The 16,342-nt window shown below is 41.3% G+C and overlaps 1 protein-coding gene across 1 annotated transcript in view; it reads right to left on the minus strand.

Annotated features, from left to right (window-relative positions):
* Window positions 1-16,342, minus strand: part of LAMA1 (laminin subunit alpha 1) — a 176,306-nt gene that overhangs the window by 106,446 nt on the left and 53,518 nt on the right. Inside the window, exons 4-11 of the mRNA XM_044293408.1 lie at window positions 10,685-10,927; window positions 6,718-6,897; window positions 6,388-6,477; window positions 5,202-5,319; window positions 3,176-3,354; window positions 2,051-2,150; window positions 1,163-1,323; window positions 842-982 (exon numbers count right to left, since the gene is read on the minus strand). Of these exons, the coding sequence (XP_044149343.1) occupies window positions 842-982; window positions 1,163-1,323; window positions 2,051-2,150; window positions 3,176-3,354; window positions 5,202-5,319; window positions 6,388-6,477; window positions 6,718-6,897; window positions 10,685-10,927 (1,212 nt within the window). The remainder of the gene's footprint in view (window positions 1-841; window positions 983-1,162; window positions 1,324-2,050; window positions 2,151-3,175; window positions 3,355-5,201; window positions 5,320-6,387; window positions 6,478-6,717; window positions 6,898-10,684; window positions 10,928-16,342) is intronic.

The following is a 16,342-nucleotide window of genomic DNA, read 5'->3' on the forward strand; positions in this document are numbered from 1 at the left end:
CGTGAGAGCTTCTCTCTCCTCTGTCTAGCGATCGGCAGGGGTCGAAGCACTCAGGGCTCCACCAATCAAAATCTTCGATAGGTCGCTATGACATATATAGTTTGCTGAAAGTTCAGTGACACTTTAGGAGACATCTACCAGCAGATTTGTATATATGAAACTGGCTGACCTGTTACATGTGCGTTTGACAGCTGAAGACATCTGTGTTGGTTCTACGTTCATATGTGCCTGCATTGCTGAGAAAAATTATTTTAAGTTTTAATATATACAGATGAGCCTCTAGGAGCAACGGGGGTGTTGAAGTTACACCTAGAGGCTCTGCTCTCTCTGCAACTGCGACACCCTCCGAACTTTGGTTGACAGGACCAGGCAGAGAAAATATCATCATGCCTGGCCCTGTCAATCAAAGTGCAGGTGGTGCTGCGGTTGCAGAGTGAGCTAAGCCTCTAGGTGCAACAGCAACGTCCCTGTTGCTCCTAGAGGTTAATTTGCATATATTAAATCATCCTTTTTATCAGCAGAGATGCCTTCAGCTGCCAAGTTCACATGCAACAGGTCAACCAGATTAATAGGTACAAAACTGCTGACAGATGCCCTTTGAGGAAGATTCTCTTGCAAAATTTGGTTGGTACCAGTTCTCAATATACGGATCCAGCTGGTATATGGAGACTTATTTTTAAGGGATTCTCCGTGGACAAAAATACAGCATGCAAATGAACTTATGGTAGACATACTGTATGTTAACAAATGCATTCAACCATGCAATAGCATTTAATTAAGGATCTGTCTAGTAATAGCCTCCCAATAGCAAATATAAAGGATGTAAGCAATGCTCCTGTACCTGAGTAGTATGCCAAAATAGTTCATCACAGACACCAGAGACCCCGAAACAGAAGCATTCTGTACACCCCTCTGGATCCTGTTCCTGTAAGTTGTAGTAGCCTGCCTTACACCGGTCACAGTTTTCCCCTTCCACGTGTTCCTGAAATAGAAGACCAAATAATCACCAATATGGATACTAGTCCTCATCATAATTACGAAAATGACATAAAGCATCTTTATTTAAGAAATTATGTGACAAATAGTATGTACGACAGCCAAAGGGATTTCCAAAGTATTAAACTGGCCATTATAAGATCAGGGCTGTATAATGGGCACTCACCTTACATATGCACTGTTCTGCACAAGGGTCATCATTCACGCTTCCTACTAGACTGCAATTACAACGCACACAGTTTGGGTATCCCTTGTACCCATAGTCGCACTGATCACATTTTGGGCCGGTGTAACCCTGTTTGCACTGACACTGTCCTGGAAGAACACCTTTAGAATACAAAACACATATATAATGATTGCACTGTGCCATAATAATAACTTATTAAGCTTCATCCTCTAAGGCATTGCTCCTTGCATATGGCCCCCCAGTTGTCGGCAGCTGCAGTCACTATTAAGCATTAGATACACCAGGGATTTAATAGGAATATAACACTAGGGCAGGGATCAGCGACCTTCGGCACTCCAGCTGCTGTAAAACTACAGCTCCCAGCATGCAAATGCTTGGCTGTTCTTTTAACTCCCATAGAAGTGAATGAAGCACTCTGGGAGTTGTAGTCTCTGAACAGCTGCAGTGCCGGAGGTTGCTAATCCCTGCACTAGGGTAAGACACATATCACTCGGTCATAAAATTCCTTGTAGCTCTGCTCCATCTGTCATATTAGAATTGGCCGCCTCTCTAAATAAATCAACTTCTGACTGCAATTTTTCACTTTTTCGAACTTTACATGTTCTCTAAAAATCCATGATAATTTGTTAGCATGTGGATTTCAAATGACAAATGGCCCTCAATGAAATATGGTAAAGACTAGGAGGGACATTTATCAAGACTGGCGCTGGTGGAGGATGTGCCAAATTTAGTGCCTCCGCCAATATAGAATGCGTCAAAATCTGTGACTTTCTTTACGTCCCTATTGTGCGCGCAAATCACATCATAAAAATGTCTCTCTAGTTGTTTGCAGCATAAGAACATGAGAAAGATGTGGAAATACCATACCTGGCTGGGCATGCTTATCATCAACCACACAAACAGGACTAACAGACCCAAAGGGATCGCATTCACAAGGACGGCACGGGTCATCTGTGTAAGGGGAGACCTGTTGACGGAATGCAACATAATGGTAATAAATAATATTCAGAGGTTCCGCTTAACGGTTACATCATTACATCACATAGGGGATGTCTCCCTTTTCATCACATCCCAAAGACGCTCTATTACTGGATGGTCTCACTATCACTTTTAGCTGAAATGATTCTCCTTAGGGTACTTTCACACTTGTGTTGTTTGATTCCGGCAGGCAGTTCCGTTGCCTGAACTGCCTGCCTGATAAGGCAAACTGTATGCAAACGCATGTCATTTTTTCTGACTGATCAGGCATTTTTCAGACTGATCAGGATCTCGATCAGTCTGAAAAATGCCCGATCAGTCTGAAAAATGCATTGAAATACTGGATCCGTTTTTTCAGTGTCATCAGCCAAAACGGATCAGTTATTATTTTTTTCTCATTTTTAAAGGTCTGCGCATGCGCAGACCCGAAGGACAAATCCGGCATTCCGGTATTCAGGCAAGTCTTCAGTTTTTTTCAGGCATGCTACAGTTTTCTCTTTTGCCTGATCAGTCAAAATGACTGAACTGAAGACATCCTGATGCATCCTGAACGGATTACTCTCCATTAAGAATGCATGGGGATATGTCTGATCAGTTCTTTTTCCAGTATAGAGCCCCTGTGACGGAACTCTATGCCGGAAAAGAAAAACGCTAATGTGAAAGTACCCTAATATGTCTGTTTTAGTAACTATTTGCATTCCCCAAGTAATAACAATTCTGGAGCATATTTTCCTATAACTGTATTTTGTCTCGTCCCTGTATTATTCCTTCTAGAAGTCTATGACTTAATTTCCAGCAGTCTGTAATGAAGTCTAACTCGGTGTTACAATCTGAAGCTGGCACCGGCTATATATGATACTGCCCACAGATAGGACTGCATGTACAACGTCGTTTTAGTTGATGGTCTGTGTAATACCTGAACCTCCTGAACATGCCTATGTCTGGTTCATTTTATATTTGCATTTACAAGCAGGTGTTAGGTGTACAGCAAGGCCATTGATGCAGTGATCGTACCTTGTGTGGTCTGAAGTAGCCTTCAATACATGTTTCACAATTAATTCCCGCTGTAAACTGAGTACAGTTCATACAAACTCCTCCTCCAATATATTGGTCATGAATGTTCAAGCTCATATTCCGATCAGCCACAGTCTGGTCATAGTAACAGTCTTCTGCTTTATCATGGCAGTTGCACTCTGTACAAAAGAATAAAATATAACATCAGAAGATGCTTCAAATATTGAATAGCTAAAAAACATAGGAGGACTTTACCAAGCCCTGCACTCTTGAATTGTAGCTTCTAGCTTTGGATTATGTGCACAACAATTCTACAACATTTTGCATTTTCACACCACTCACTTCCAGTTTTGAAAAGTGGATGGGACGGTGGGTGTGGTAAGCCTATCGCGCTGATTTAAAGGGAGTCTGTCACCAGGAAATTCAATGTCAAACCAGGCACAATGCCTTGTAGGGTTAGTTTGGCTAAATGTAATGATACCTTTCACTTAGTGATCCAATGCTGCACTCTGGTGTAAAAAGTACCATATTTTTCGCACACTCCCCCCCCCCCCAAAAAAAAAAAAAAAAGTGGCTGTGCATCTTATAAAGAGAATACTAGTGAACACTTCCATTATGGAAGCGCTCACTAGTATGTATTAGGTGCAGGGAGAGGGTGAAGCGCTGTAAGCGCAGCCGGTACTCACCCTCCGTTGTCTTCTTCTTCGGCCCGTGCTGCACTGCAGGTCCTGACAGTATACAGTGTCAGGACACAGTGCACGTACAATGACACGACGCTGCACGCAGTCAGGTGACAGTGCAGCACGGGCCGGAGAAGACAAGGGAGTGCGACTGGAGGAGTGATCGACGGACCTAGAGAGGAGTGGTGGAGCAGGAGAGGTAAGGGAAGTTCTATATTTTATCTGAGGTCTGATTGGGTTCTGGCATGGAAGTCTGATCTGAGTTCTAATGGGGCTCTGACATGGAGGTCCCATAGGGTTCTGGCATGTAATTCTGATCTAAGGTCTGATGGGGGTCTGACATGGAGGTCGGATGGAGATCTGGCATGGAGTTTGATGGGGGTCTGACATGGAGGTCTGATAGGAATTTGACATGGAGGTCTGATGGGGGTCTGATGTGGGTTCCTGATTTGGGTGTCTGATCTGAGCATCTGATATGGGGGTCTGATAAGAGGATCTGATGTGAGGTCTGATGAAAAATATTTTTTTCTTATTTTCCTCCTCTAAAACCTGGGGCATCTTATAATCAGGTGCATCTTAGCACGGTAAGTGCAGCGAGGTCGGGCCCAAGCCACTCTGTGCACCCTTGCCCCTCCTGCTTTCTCTGCCAGCGTCTCCCTCTCCTTGAATGATAGAGCCAGGTTCCTGCATAGTTATCTTGCCTAACCCTGTCAATCAAGAAGGAGGAGCTGGCAAATGAAGCAGGAGGAGCAATCATGTACATAGTGGCTTGGGTCTGCCCTCAGTGCACTTAACTGCATATTTGCATATGGATTAAAATAGTTTTATGGGAGTACAATAATGATGCAGTATCGTTAGAATAGGTCATCAATATTTGATCGTCGGAGATCAGACACCTGGCATCCATGCTAGGTCCCCTACCAATTTGCAACCTGTCCTGAGGTTAGCTCATTATCAGAAAACCCCTTTAAAAGTACTTTTTCTCAAGAATGAAGTAAATTGTATCCTTACATTCAGCTGAGCCAGCCCTACAAGGCATCATGCTTGGAATAACAGTGATTTTCCAGGTGACAGATTCTCTTTAAGCCAGACTTATCAACTGCAACTTTTTTAAACAGTTGCAAAAATTGTCCCAACTTTACTCCAATAAACTGTTGGTGTAGATAGCAGAGTAACTTAACAAGACAAAAGTGTTAGATGCACCTAATTTATTAAACAAATTGCAACATGTCGTGCAAATTACCATAATTCAGACTCCTACGTAAATTTCCTCCGTGATAATTATCTCCTTAAGTCTTTAAAAAGATGAAAATCTGTGAATACAGTAGAAGATAAATTCAACTTACTTTCACATTTATTGCCAATAGAAATGGTGCCAGGTCGCCATGGATTCTGGTGGTAACCAGGGCAGCACTCATTACAACTCTCTCCACAAGTGTTACGCTCACATTGACACTGGAGTTTCTGCATGAAAAAAAGACAAATTAGAAATGAAGCCGCTTTTATATACTGACCTACATTCCTAACACGTTGAATTAAATCTAGTTTTTGTTAACTGATGCTTTTGAGACTGAAACAACGTTCTCATGTCATCAAAGAAGGAACGTAACAGGAATGTAATGTGAACAGGCGTGACGAGCAATGTCATCACATCAGGTCCACAATCAGGCTGTACACTTTACAGAGCCTTAAAAGGGCTGTCCAACCTTTTTAAGTGATGGCCTAATCGGAGGATAGGCCATTGCTGGTTGATTGTCAGGGGTCTGACATCCCACACCCCCATTGTTGAGCTGTTCTTTGTAGCTCTGTCGCCATAAGTCAGCTCCAAAACCGGCAGCACTGTCAACATTGTAGTGGACAGCGCTCCCAACTGCACAACTGCTCCCATTCACTTTAGTGAACATCAGTACTAGAAGCATACATACAAGACCAAAGAAAGAACGTAACGCAAAGCAAAATATAAAATAAAATAACAATGGAAAGCAGCCCAGCATTCAACACAATCCTGGCCGAAAGGTGACATAAACAAGGAGGTTCACAGTTTGGTTTCCTTAAAGGGGTTATCCCATGACTAATGTAAAAAATGAAAATCAGCCATCATATAGTTATTGTACATGACAATCTATTTTTAACAAAGCTAGAACCAGCCCTGTACCTCACATGGATCTATAGATCTCCCCATTCATTGCTCTGCTAGATTTATATCAAGCTGAAAGCTCAGGGGGAGTGTCTTTTCTGCTGCAGCTAAAGGGGCGTGTCAAGGCTCTCCCTATCACAGCTCTAGAGGCTGTTGAAGGATGAAACTGAGCATGTGCGTCCTTCTCAGTGAACAGGACAAAGAAATAAGAAAAAAAAAAAAAAAAGAATATGGCGCTATACAGGTACATTTTGTTAAATAACTCAGTGGCTATGCAATATGACATGCAATTACAAAAGTATTCAGATCCAGGTGCTGGTTTGAAAACTGTAGAATATTTTTCGTGGGACAGGCCTTTACCATTTACCATATTAAATATTATCACGACAGCTTACCTTGGTAACTTCATCCCAAGGACAGCTACGGGCATGTCCATAACAAATGCACATTCCTCCAACTGAAATATCTTTGACACTGTAGTAGTACTAAAAGGTGAAATAAGGGAAAAGTTATAAATAAAATAAAAAAAAAAAAAGCTGGAGTGTTGGAAAAAAGGACCTGAAAAGTATTTTATTAAATTGTGCATAATATTTTATTTACGGCGCAACATTATATTTTCTTATTTTGTTTTTTTCTCCTTTTTTAAATACAGCTGTTTTGGCATTTACTCCAGGTCTCATTTACATTGTCATTCAAACATACAAAATTTTTGATAACATGCTTACTCTTCGGGTTACTATAAGATCCACATCTTTCAAGTTTCCATGGCTGAGGGTCATAAGATCTGCATTTAGGGTTCTAATACGTTGCAGACGAAGACGAATATATCTTGCAGAAGTGAAATCCAATAAAGTCGGAGAAGGATCATCAGAACTTGGTCTTCCATTAATTAATGAAGTGTGGATCTAAGTAGATGGAGGAAAGAGCATGGTGGTTATAGTTTGCAAAATAAAAATAAAAATACAGTTTGGACATAAGATTTTTTTAATAATAATTGCATTCTAATCATTTTGGTTTAAAATCATCATTTCAGTGGTCTTTATTAAAAACTGTCAACAATTTTTCTTCTACAGCTTTTAGTTTCAGTGCATGTGCAGACAAGCAGGCTCCCTGCTTCACAATGTCACAATGAATCAGTCAGGGAGCTGCTCTGATGGCTGGATCTGTAGCCCTTATCTCTGAACTCATGACAGCTCATAAATACTAATTTAAGCCAAAGTCTTGGTTTGATAAGTTAAATGAGTATTTTATGAGCTGTCAGGAGTTTCAGAGATAAAGGCTACAGATCCAGCCTTCAAAGCATTTGTCTGACAGTGTGAAGCACAGAGCCTGCTAGTAACGGGGTGCCGAAGGCGCACTCGGTCTCCCATGAGCCGCAGACCTGTTGCTAAGCTTCGGGAGCGAGGATCTGTGTTTGACCTCGTTCCCAGGGCGGCTTTGCTAGGTCTGCCTTGAGCGCCGAGCTGATCACTCGGTGCTCGTTTGGTCGGTCTGTCGGTCATGTGACGCTGGCCACGTCACATGACCCTCACTCCCCACTATAAATACAGGCAGCCTGCTGGCCACAGGTTGCCTGTTAATTCTAGGTTCCTGGCTATTTGTTGGACTACTGAATACTCACCTGATCCTGTTCCCTGACGATCCTTTGCCTGCTCCTCCTATACTGCACATCCGTCCTGGTATTGTGACCTCGGCTCCCACCTGACTACTCTTTGCGGACTCCTCTGGTACTTCTCTACTCTCCTGGTATTTGACCCTGGCTTCTCCTGACCATTCTTTGCTTAACCCTTTGTACTGCGTAGCTCTCTTGGTTCTGACCCAGTCCGTTCACGTTCCGTATTTTGTCTTGTCTGTCTTCCCTGCACATATCCTAAGGGACTGTTGTCCAGTTGTCCCCAGTCATCAGGACTCGTGAGGCAAGTAGGCAGGGCCAGGGGTGAGGGTGGAACGCAGTGGTCACTATCCTTCCCTCTGTGTGTGTGTGGATGTGACCGTTACACTGCTAGTCTAAAGTCAACTGAATAAGAAAACATTCTGCTTTTTTGTTCATAGAGAGACACTTTTGTCCATGGGCTGCATCTGGAACTGCACTTTGAACTCACAATGCCTGCACTAGTGTAAAGAGCACATAGACAAAGAGTTGTGCTATTTCTGGAGAAAAACAGACCCATAGAAAATCATTCTTGTTATGCCTCATGCACACGACCATTGCGTTTTTTTGCGGTCCGCATACTGCGGATTTGCAAAAAACTGAAGCCGTCTGTGTGCCTTCCGCAATTTGCGGAACAGAACGGGTGGCCCATTGTAGAAATGCCTATTCTTGTTTGCAAAACGGACAAGAATAGGACATGTTCTATTTTTGGGGGGGCCACGGAACGGAGCAACGGATGCGTACAGCACACGGAGTGCTGTCCGCATCTTTTGCAGCCCCACTGCAAGTGAATAGGTGAATAGTGAAGTGAATAGGTCCGCACCCGAGCCACAAAAACTGCGGCTCAGATGCGGACCCGAAAAATGGTTGTGTGCATGAGGCTATAGAGGAAGGGGGGCCGATGGGGGGCGCACACTGTGCCACCAACGAATTATTACAATAGAGGGAGGAAGGGGGGGCGATGGGGGGAGCACACTGTGCCACCAACGATTTATTACAATAGAGGGGGGAAGGGGGGGCGATGGGGGGCGCACACTGTGCCACCAACAATTTATTACGATAGAGGGAGGAAGGGGGGGCCGATGGGGGGCGCACACTGTGCCACCAACGATTTATCACAATAGAGGGAGGAAGGGGGGCGGGCCGCACACTGGCCACCAACCTATTATTACAATAGAGGGAGGGAGGGGGGGGGCACTGGCCACCAATGATATTCAAACTGGGGAGGGGGGTTCTGCCCCCTGCTGCCTGGCAGCCCTGATCTCTTACAGGGGGATATGACAGTACAATTAACCCCTTCAGGTGCGGCACCTGAGGAGTTAATTGTGCTGATCACGGCCCCCTGTAAGAGATCGGGTGCTGCCAGGCAGCAGGGGGCAGTCATGTACACAGTTTGTAGTATATTCTAACTAGAAGCTTCCCCATCACCATGGGAACGCCTCTGTGTTAGAATATACTGTCGGAAATGAGTTTTCACGCTCTAACTCATATCCGACAGTATATTCTAACATAGAGGCGTTCCCATGGTGATGGGGACACTTCAAGTTAAAATATACCATCGGATTGGAGAAAACTCAGATCCGATGGTATAAAAGGGACTCCAGACTTTACATTGAAAGTCAATGGGGACGGATCCGTTTGAAATGGCACATATTGTGTCAACGTCAAACGGATCCGTCCCCATTGACTTGCATTGTAATTCAGGACTGATCCGTTTGGCTCCGCACGGCCAGGCAGACACCAAAACAACATTTTTTTCATGTCCGTGGATCCTCCAAAAATCAAGGAAGACCCACGGACGAAAAAACGGTCACGGATCACGGACCTACGGACCCCGTTTTTGCGGACCGTGAAAAAATACTGTTGTGTGCATGAGGCCTAACAGCCTTCTACCATTTTAACTTATCACTTTCATTCTGTAGTGTTTGCTCCACTCTGGCATTTTAATGACTGCAACATATTAGAGAAACTTAACAAGACCCATGACACGTAATTAGGATTGTTACAAACCTTGATAACTCCAACAGTACATTTTCTGAACAGAAAATGAGTTTGCACGTTCCTATTATAAGAACTATTGTGAGACATCTGTGCAGGTGCCAAGCTTTCATATTTTATAAAGATACATTAACACCTACACATGACCCTATGACTATCTCCTTAATTACTGCTCTGCTTTCCCCTCAGCGGGATCTTTTCAACACTGTAGGCAAATGTATTAATACTCTCTTCCATTTAGACAGCTTAAAGCTAGCCATGCAGAAGACATCAGGGTGGTTCATGCTGTATAATAAATGTTGTGCATCTTGCTAGACATGTTAGATATGTAACCTCTTAGTTATGGCACCTCTTGTTGGCCTACTTTTTTTTTTTTTTTTTGCCAAAATGTTAATGCACTTTTGGGCATTGTAAAGAACACCAACATTTAACAAGACATTCCCCTGTTTTGTCTACTGCAGGAGAAATTTAGTATTACATGGCAGCCATTCTGATGAATGGTCGTCCATGTAATATATGGAAGTCTACCTGAGCTTTCTATGCTGGCTCAAAGAGGACAATTCTAAGAAAGGGAACCCTCTATGACCATATAACACTTTTATTGGACCATACTCATAAACAATGCTGTGTGCATCAATGAACCCTATACAGCATCACATGGAGTGCCTACAGATTACTGTTATGGACCTGTAACCACTTTATGTGCCACCATATGGTGCCTTTGTAGAGCAGGAACCATTTTCACCCTTACAAGCTATGTTAACAGGGGAAAATGTCTCTGTATTAAGCATGTTAATTTTCTTATTTATTAATTTAGAATCCATGACAAAAAAATAAAACCTCTGTGTGCCCTGATATAAACTTGCTGTATTCAGAAACTGGTCATTTGTAAAACTGGAAAAATATTTTTTTTAATTAGCTGTCATGAGATACAATTTTTTAACACAAAAGTTATCTGTAAAGTTTTTTTCATCAATATTCCCATTTTTAGGATCTATGGAAAGAAACAATGAAGAACATGACAAAAAATATTAAAAACCTACCTCTCCATGCTCCAGAGGAACAAGCCTAGAATAATATGATGTACAGATCACTTCATCATCTCTCTTGTATGTTGGTGGCCCAAGTCTTGGCGTCACATTGTAACGGGTCAGACACTCTGTATCACTAATTGCATAATATTGCCAGGGTGTAAATTCAACACCATCTACGGAGCGCTCTAAAATCCAGTTCCCAGGTCTTGGAGAATTTGCAGCTTTGATGATTACATATGCAACTTGAAAGACCTAAATAAAACAGATTTACTTTATCAGTATGTACACTATATCAGCTATATTGCAATACACATATTGTCATAACATATGTCGCTTATAGGGGTTATCCCATGATTAATGTAAAATGTAAAAGTAAAATAATGTAAAAATGAAAATTAGGCATATTATAATGCATGACAACCTCATTATAACAAAGCTATAACCAGCGCTGTATATTACATGAATCCAGAGATCTCCTCATTCACTGTTCCAATTGCCCTGGTAGAATAGCTTCAGGCTGACAGTTCAGAGTGTGTGTCCTTTCTCAGGAGGTCTGTCCTTTCTGCTGCAGCTCTCCCACTGTAAATATCACAGTTCCAAAAGTATATAGTGCTGGAGGAAGTTGAAGGATGGAACTGAGTATGTGCGTCCACATCAGCAAGGTAGACAGAAAAATAAGGAAAAGTACAAACAGCAGGAGGTGCAATACAGAAAAAATGTATTGATTAATTCTGTAGATGTACTACATTTTTAATTACATGCAATTACAAAAGTATATACTGTAGATCCAGGTGCTAGTTTGAAAAAAAAAGTTGAATATTATTCGTGGGACAACTCAATTAAAGGGAACCTGTCACCTCCCCAAACCATCCCAAGCTGCCAGCAGTACCTGCGTGTAGCCAGCAGCGCGTTTCTGATGATGCCTTTCTTCCTGACGGCAGAAGCAGCAAAAGTACTGAAAACATTGTTTTATCCTCTGCCCGGTGCGCATCTCCACACATGCCTGAAGTCTCCTTGCTTCAAGTCAGGGTAACCACGCCCCCTTCCCTGCCCCTTCGCTGTGACTGACAGCCGCCAGTTTGGCTGGCTTTGCCGAACTCTCTGCATAAGCGCTGTCAGTCACAGCGAAGAGGCAGGGAAGGGGGCGTGGTCACCGTGACTTGAAGCAAGGAGGCCGCTGCCTCCTTGACTTCAAGCATGTGTGGAGAAACAGTACTTTTGCTGAATCTGCCTTTAGGAAGAAAGGCATAGTCAGAAACACGCTGCTGGCTACACACAGGTACTGCTGGTGGCTTGGGATGGTTTCGGGAGGTGACAGGTTCCCTTTAACTTTTTATTTTAGTTTCATGTTTTTACATTATGGTACAGTTAGTAGAAGGACTTGTTCACACATTGACTGGAGATAAGTATAATATAAAGAATACAAGATAAAAAAGGATAAAACATGTCTACTAAAAAAAAACATCTCTTGACCTGACCCGTGCTGCTAGCTACCGACCTGTTTCTAACTTCCCCTTCATCTCTAAACTTGTCTACTCTCACTTAATAAGTTATCTCTCTGCAAACTCTCTTCTTGACCCCTTACAATCTGCCTTTTGCCCTCTTCACTCTACAGAAACTACCTTTACTAAAGTGTCTAACGATCTCCTGACAGCAAAAAGAAATGGTGATTATTCTCTACTGATTCTTCTGGATCTCAGCATTTAATACCATAGACCATAAACTCCTCCTCGCCATGCTCCACTCAATTGGCCTTAAGGGTACTGCTCTCTCTTTGATCTCTTCCTATATAGCTCTCCACAGTGCTGCACCTCCAAACAGCTCTCCGTTCTGTTAGTGACCTAAGATTAATATCCTCCATTATTCGTACCTCTTACTCCCATCTTCAAGACTTTTCTTAAGCTGCACCTACTCTCTGGAATATCTGCCCCAGAATATCAGGTCAATTCACAACTTCTCCACCTTCAATCGTGCCTTAACCACCTCCCATCCGCCCATAGAATATAAACGTCCGGGAGGTGGATCTCTATTTCTGAATGGACGTTTCAAAACGTCCGTTCAGAAACTGCAGCTGCACGCTTCAGAAACTGCAGCTGGAGGGGTGCATTTCTCCTGTAACTGGGGCTACTATGTCAGCCCCAGTTACAGGAGAAATCAACAGTGAAAAAAATAAGAAAAAGTGAAGTAAATGTCCCCCAGAGGTCTTGTATGACCTTATGGGGGACGAAAAGAGTAAAATAAAAAATAAAAAAATTATTCCCCAAGTAAGGAATAAAAAAACATGTTAAAAATAGAAAAAATAAAATAGACATATTTGGTACTGCCGTGTCTGTAAAAACCAGCTCTATAAAAATATCACCTGATCTAAATCCCCAAAAAAACAGTCTCAAAACAAGCAATTTTTGTCACCTTACATCACAAAAAGTGCAACACCAAGTGATCAAAAACACATATGTCCCACAAAATGGTACCAATAAAACCGTCACCTCATCCCGCAAAAAATGAGCCCCTACATAAGAAAATCTCTCAAAAAATAAAAAAAACTATAGCTCTTAGAACATGGAGACACTAAAACATCATTTTTTTGGTTTCAAAAATGCTATTATTGTGTTAAAGTGAAACAAATAAAAGAAAGTATACATATTAAGTATTGCCGCGTCCGTAAAAAACAGCTCTATAAAAATATCACATGACCTAACCCCTCGGGTGAACACCGTAAAAAAAAACAAAAAAAAACAGTGTCAAAACAAGCAATTTTTGTCACCTTACATCACAAAAAGTGCAACACCAAGTGATCAAAATTGCGTATGTCCCACTAAATGGTACCAATAAAACCGTCACCTCATCCCGCAAAAAATGAGCCCCTACATAAGAAAATCTATAAAAAAAAAAAACTATAGCTCTCAGAACATGGACACATTAAAACATAATTTTTTGGTTTCAAAAATGCTATTATTGTGTAAAACTTTAATAAATAAGAAAAAGTATACATATTAGGTATCGCCACATCCGTAACAATCTGCTCTATAAAAATGTCACTTGACTGAACCCCTCAGGTGAACGCTGTAAAAATAAATAAATAGAAACTGTGCTAAAACAACCCATTTTTGGGTCACCTTGCCCCATAAAATGTTATAATGAATGATCTAAAAATCATATGTACCCAAAAATAGTAGCAATTAAACTGGCACCTTATCCCCTAGTTTCCAAAATGGGATCACTTCTTGGGAGTTTCTACTGTAAGGGTGCTTCAGGGGGCTTCAAATGGGACATGGCATCTATAAACCACGTGGAGTTCCTTTTCTTATGCGCCCTGCCGTGTGCCTATACAGCAGTTTATGACCACATGTGGGGTGTTTCTGTAAACCACAGAATCTGGGTAATAAATATAGAGTTTTGTTTGGCTGTTAACCATCGATGTTTTAAAGAAAAAATTGGATTAAAATGGAAAATCTGCCAAAAAAGTAAAATTAAAAAATTTGATCTCCATTTTCCTTTAATTCCTATGGAACGCCTAAAGGGTTAACAAAGTTTGTAAAATCGGTTTTAAGTAACTTGAGGGGTGTAGTTTCTACAATGGGGTCATTTATGGGGGTATCCACTATGTAGGCCCCACAAAGTGACTTCAGACCTGAACTGGTCCTTAAAAAGTGGGTTTTGGCAATTTTCTTAAAAATTTTAAGAATTGCTTCTAAACTTCTAAGCCTTCTAACGTTCTAAAAAAATTAAATGACATTTCCAAAATGATGCCAACATAAAGTAGAAATATGGGTAATGTTCAGTAATAAATATTTTATGAGGTATCACTTTCTGTTTTAAAAGCAGAGAAATTGAAATTTAGAAAATTGTGAATTTTTTGAAATTTTTGGTAAATTTGGGATTTTTTTCCATAAATAAAGGTGAAATATATTGACTCAAATTTATGACTATCATGAAGTACAATGTGTCACGAGAAAACAATCTCTGAATGACTTGGATAAGTAAAGGCGTTCCAAAGTTATTACCACATAAAGTGAGATATGTCAGTTTTGCAAAATTAGGCCTGGTCAGGAAGGGGGCAAATGGCCCAGATGGCAAGTGGTTAAAAACACATCTTTTCAGGCAGGCTTATCAAGCTACCTAAAATGACTTTTCTCCGACTAAACCTTTCCCCCACCAACTCCTCTGGCATGAACTTGATCCTCTACCAGTCCCAAACCCGAAGCAGATCTGCTGGCACCACTCCTTTCAGTTCAATAATGGCTTGAATCCTACTTATCACAATCAACTACCTTATGTGTCATCCCCCAATTCCTCATGGATTGTAAGCTCTTGCTCTTGTTTCAATTGTATATTAGCCAGTTATTTTTGTTCTGTACATGAACCCTAGAAATTAGCAAAACACTGAATATGGTAGCACTATATAAATAAATATTATTATAATTTTTTATTATTATTATTATTACATATTTAATTATTTATTTAATTATTCTCTTATTAGTCATGTGTTTCATCACAATTCATTTTCGAAGTTTACTAAGAATATTATTCTAGTTCCTATTTCTGTAGAAGAGGGAGCTAAAGATCAAGTAAATTCTAAATACGCTATTTCAAATTAACGTAATACGTTGTGCATTAAATAACAGGACATTTGTAATACATATTTTTTTCTGCACAGGTTGCACTCTTAGGCCTCGTTCACACTTCAGTGTTTGGTCAGTGATTTCCATCAGTGATTTGTGAGCCAAAACCAGAAGTGGAGCCTCCACAGACATGAGGTAGAAGGGAAAGATCTGCTCCTGTTCTGTGTTTAGAGCCGCACCTGGTTTTGGCTCACAAATCACTGATGGAAATCACTGACTAAACACTGACGTGTGAACGAGGCCTTAAATACCCTAACAAATCCCAATTATGACAAATTAATTTGGTCTTGGACTAACATTATGGACTGATTTTCCATGGCGTTCCCAAAACTCCTAACTGTCCTTTCTTGTGCTATTGTAATAAGAAATGGATCTAAACATGGTGGGGTTTGTACAAATGTGTCCCAAACGGTTAGATTGGGAGGTTTCTATTGAAGGTATAACTAATGCATTACTCCCCTCCACCATATCACAGTAAATCTACTCAACATTTATTCACTTCTCAAGCAATTTTTTTTTTGCCATATATGAAATAGTTCTCCTACTGGAGCTAATTCACTAGTGCTTCGTTATGTCCTATGTGCCCATGTTAAAACATTAACCTAAGTGCCGCAGGGAACAGCGAGAGACCTTCAGAAACATTTAATGGAGTTAAATCAGATGGGTTAAAATTAAACATGTCCACGAGTAACTGATTCCAAAATGTTAGGAATTTGTGCATGACTGTGCGAGAATAAAAATGGTGGGAGGACTGGCTTATTTATTCTGGCATGTCATACATAAAACAATATTAACTCCTCTAGATCTCAGTGACCCCCCATGACTGCTGGTTATGTAAAGTGACACAAACCACCGTTACTAAGATGTTATAAGTTCTCATACAGTTGCTGGTTGCCTCCACTTACAGAAATGCCTAAGGCTACTTTCACATCTGTGTTTTTGCCTGGATCCGGCAGGGTTCGTCAAAAACGCTTCCGTCACAATAATAGAACAGTCTGCATCCATCATGAACGGATCCGGTTGTATTATCTCTAAAATAGCCATG

Source organism: Bufo gargarizans, chromosome 5 (assembly GCF_014858855.1).
Source record: "Bufo gargarizans isolate SCDJY-AF-19 chromosome 5, ASM1485885v1, whole genome shotgun sequence".
Lineage (NCBI taxonomy): Eukaryota > Metazoa > Chordata > Amphibia > Anura > Bufonidae > Bufo > Bufo gargarizans.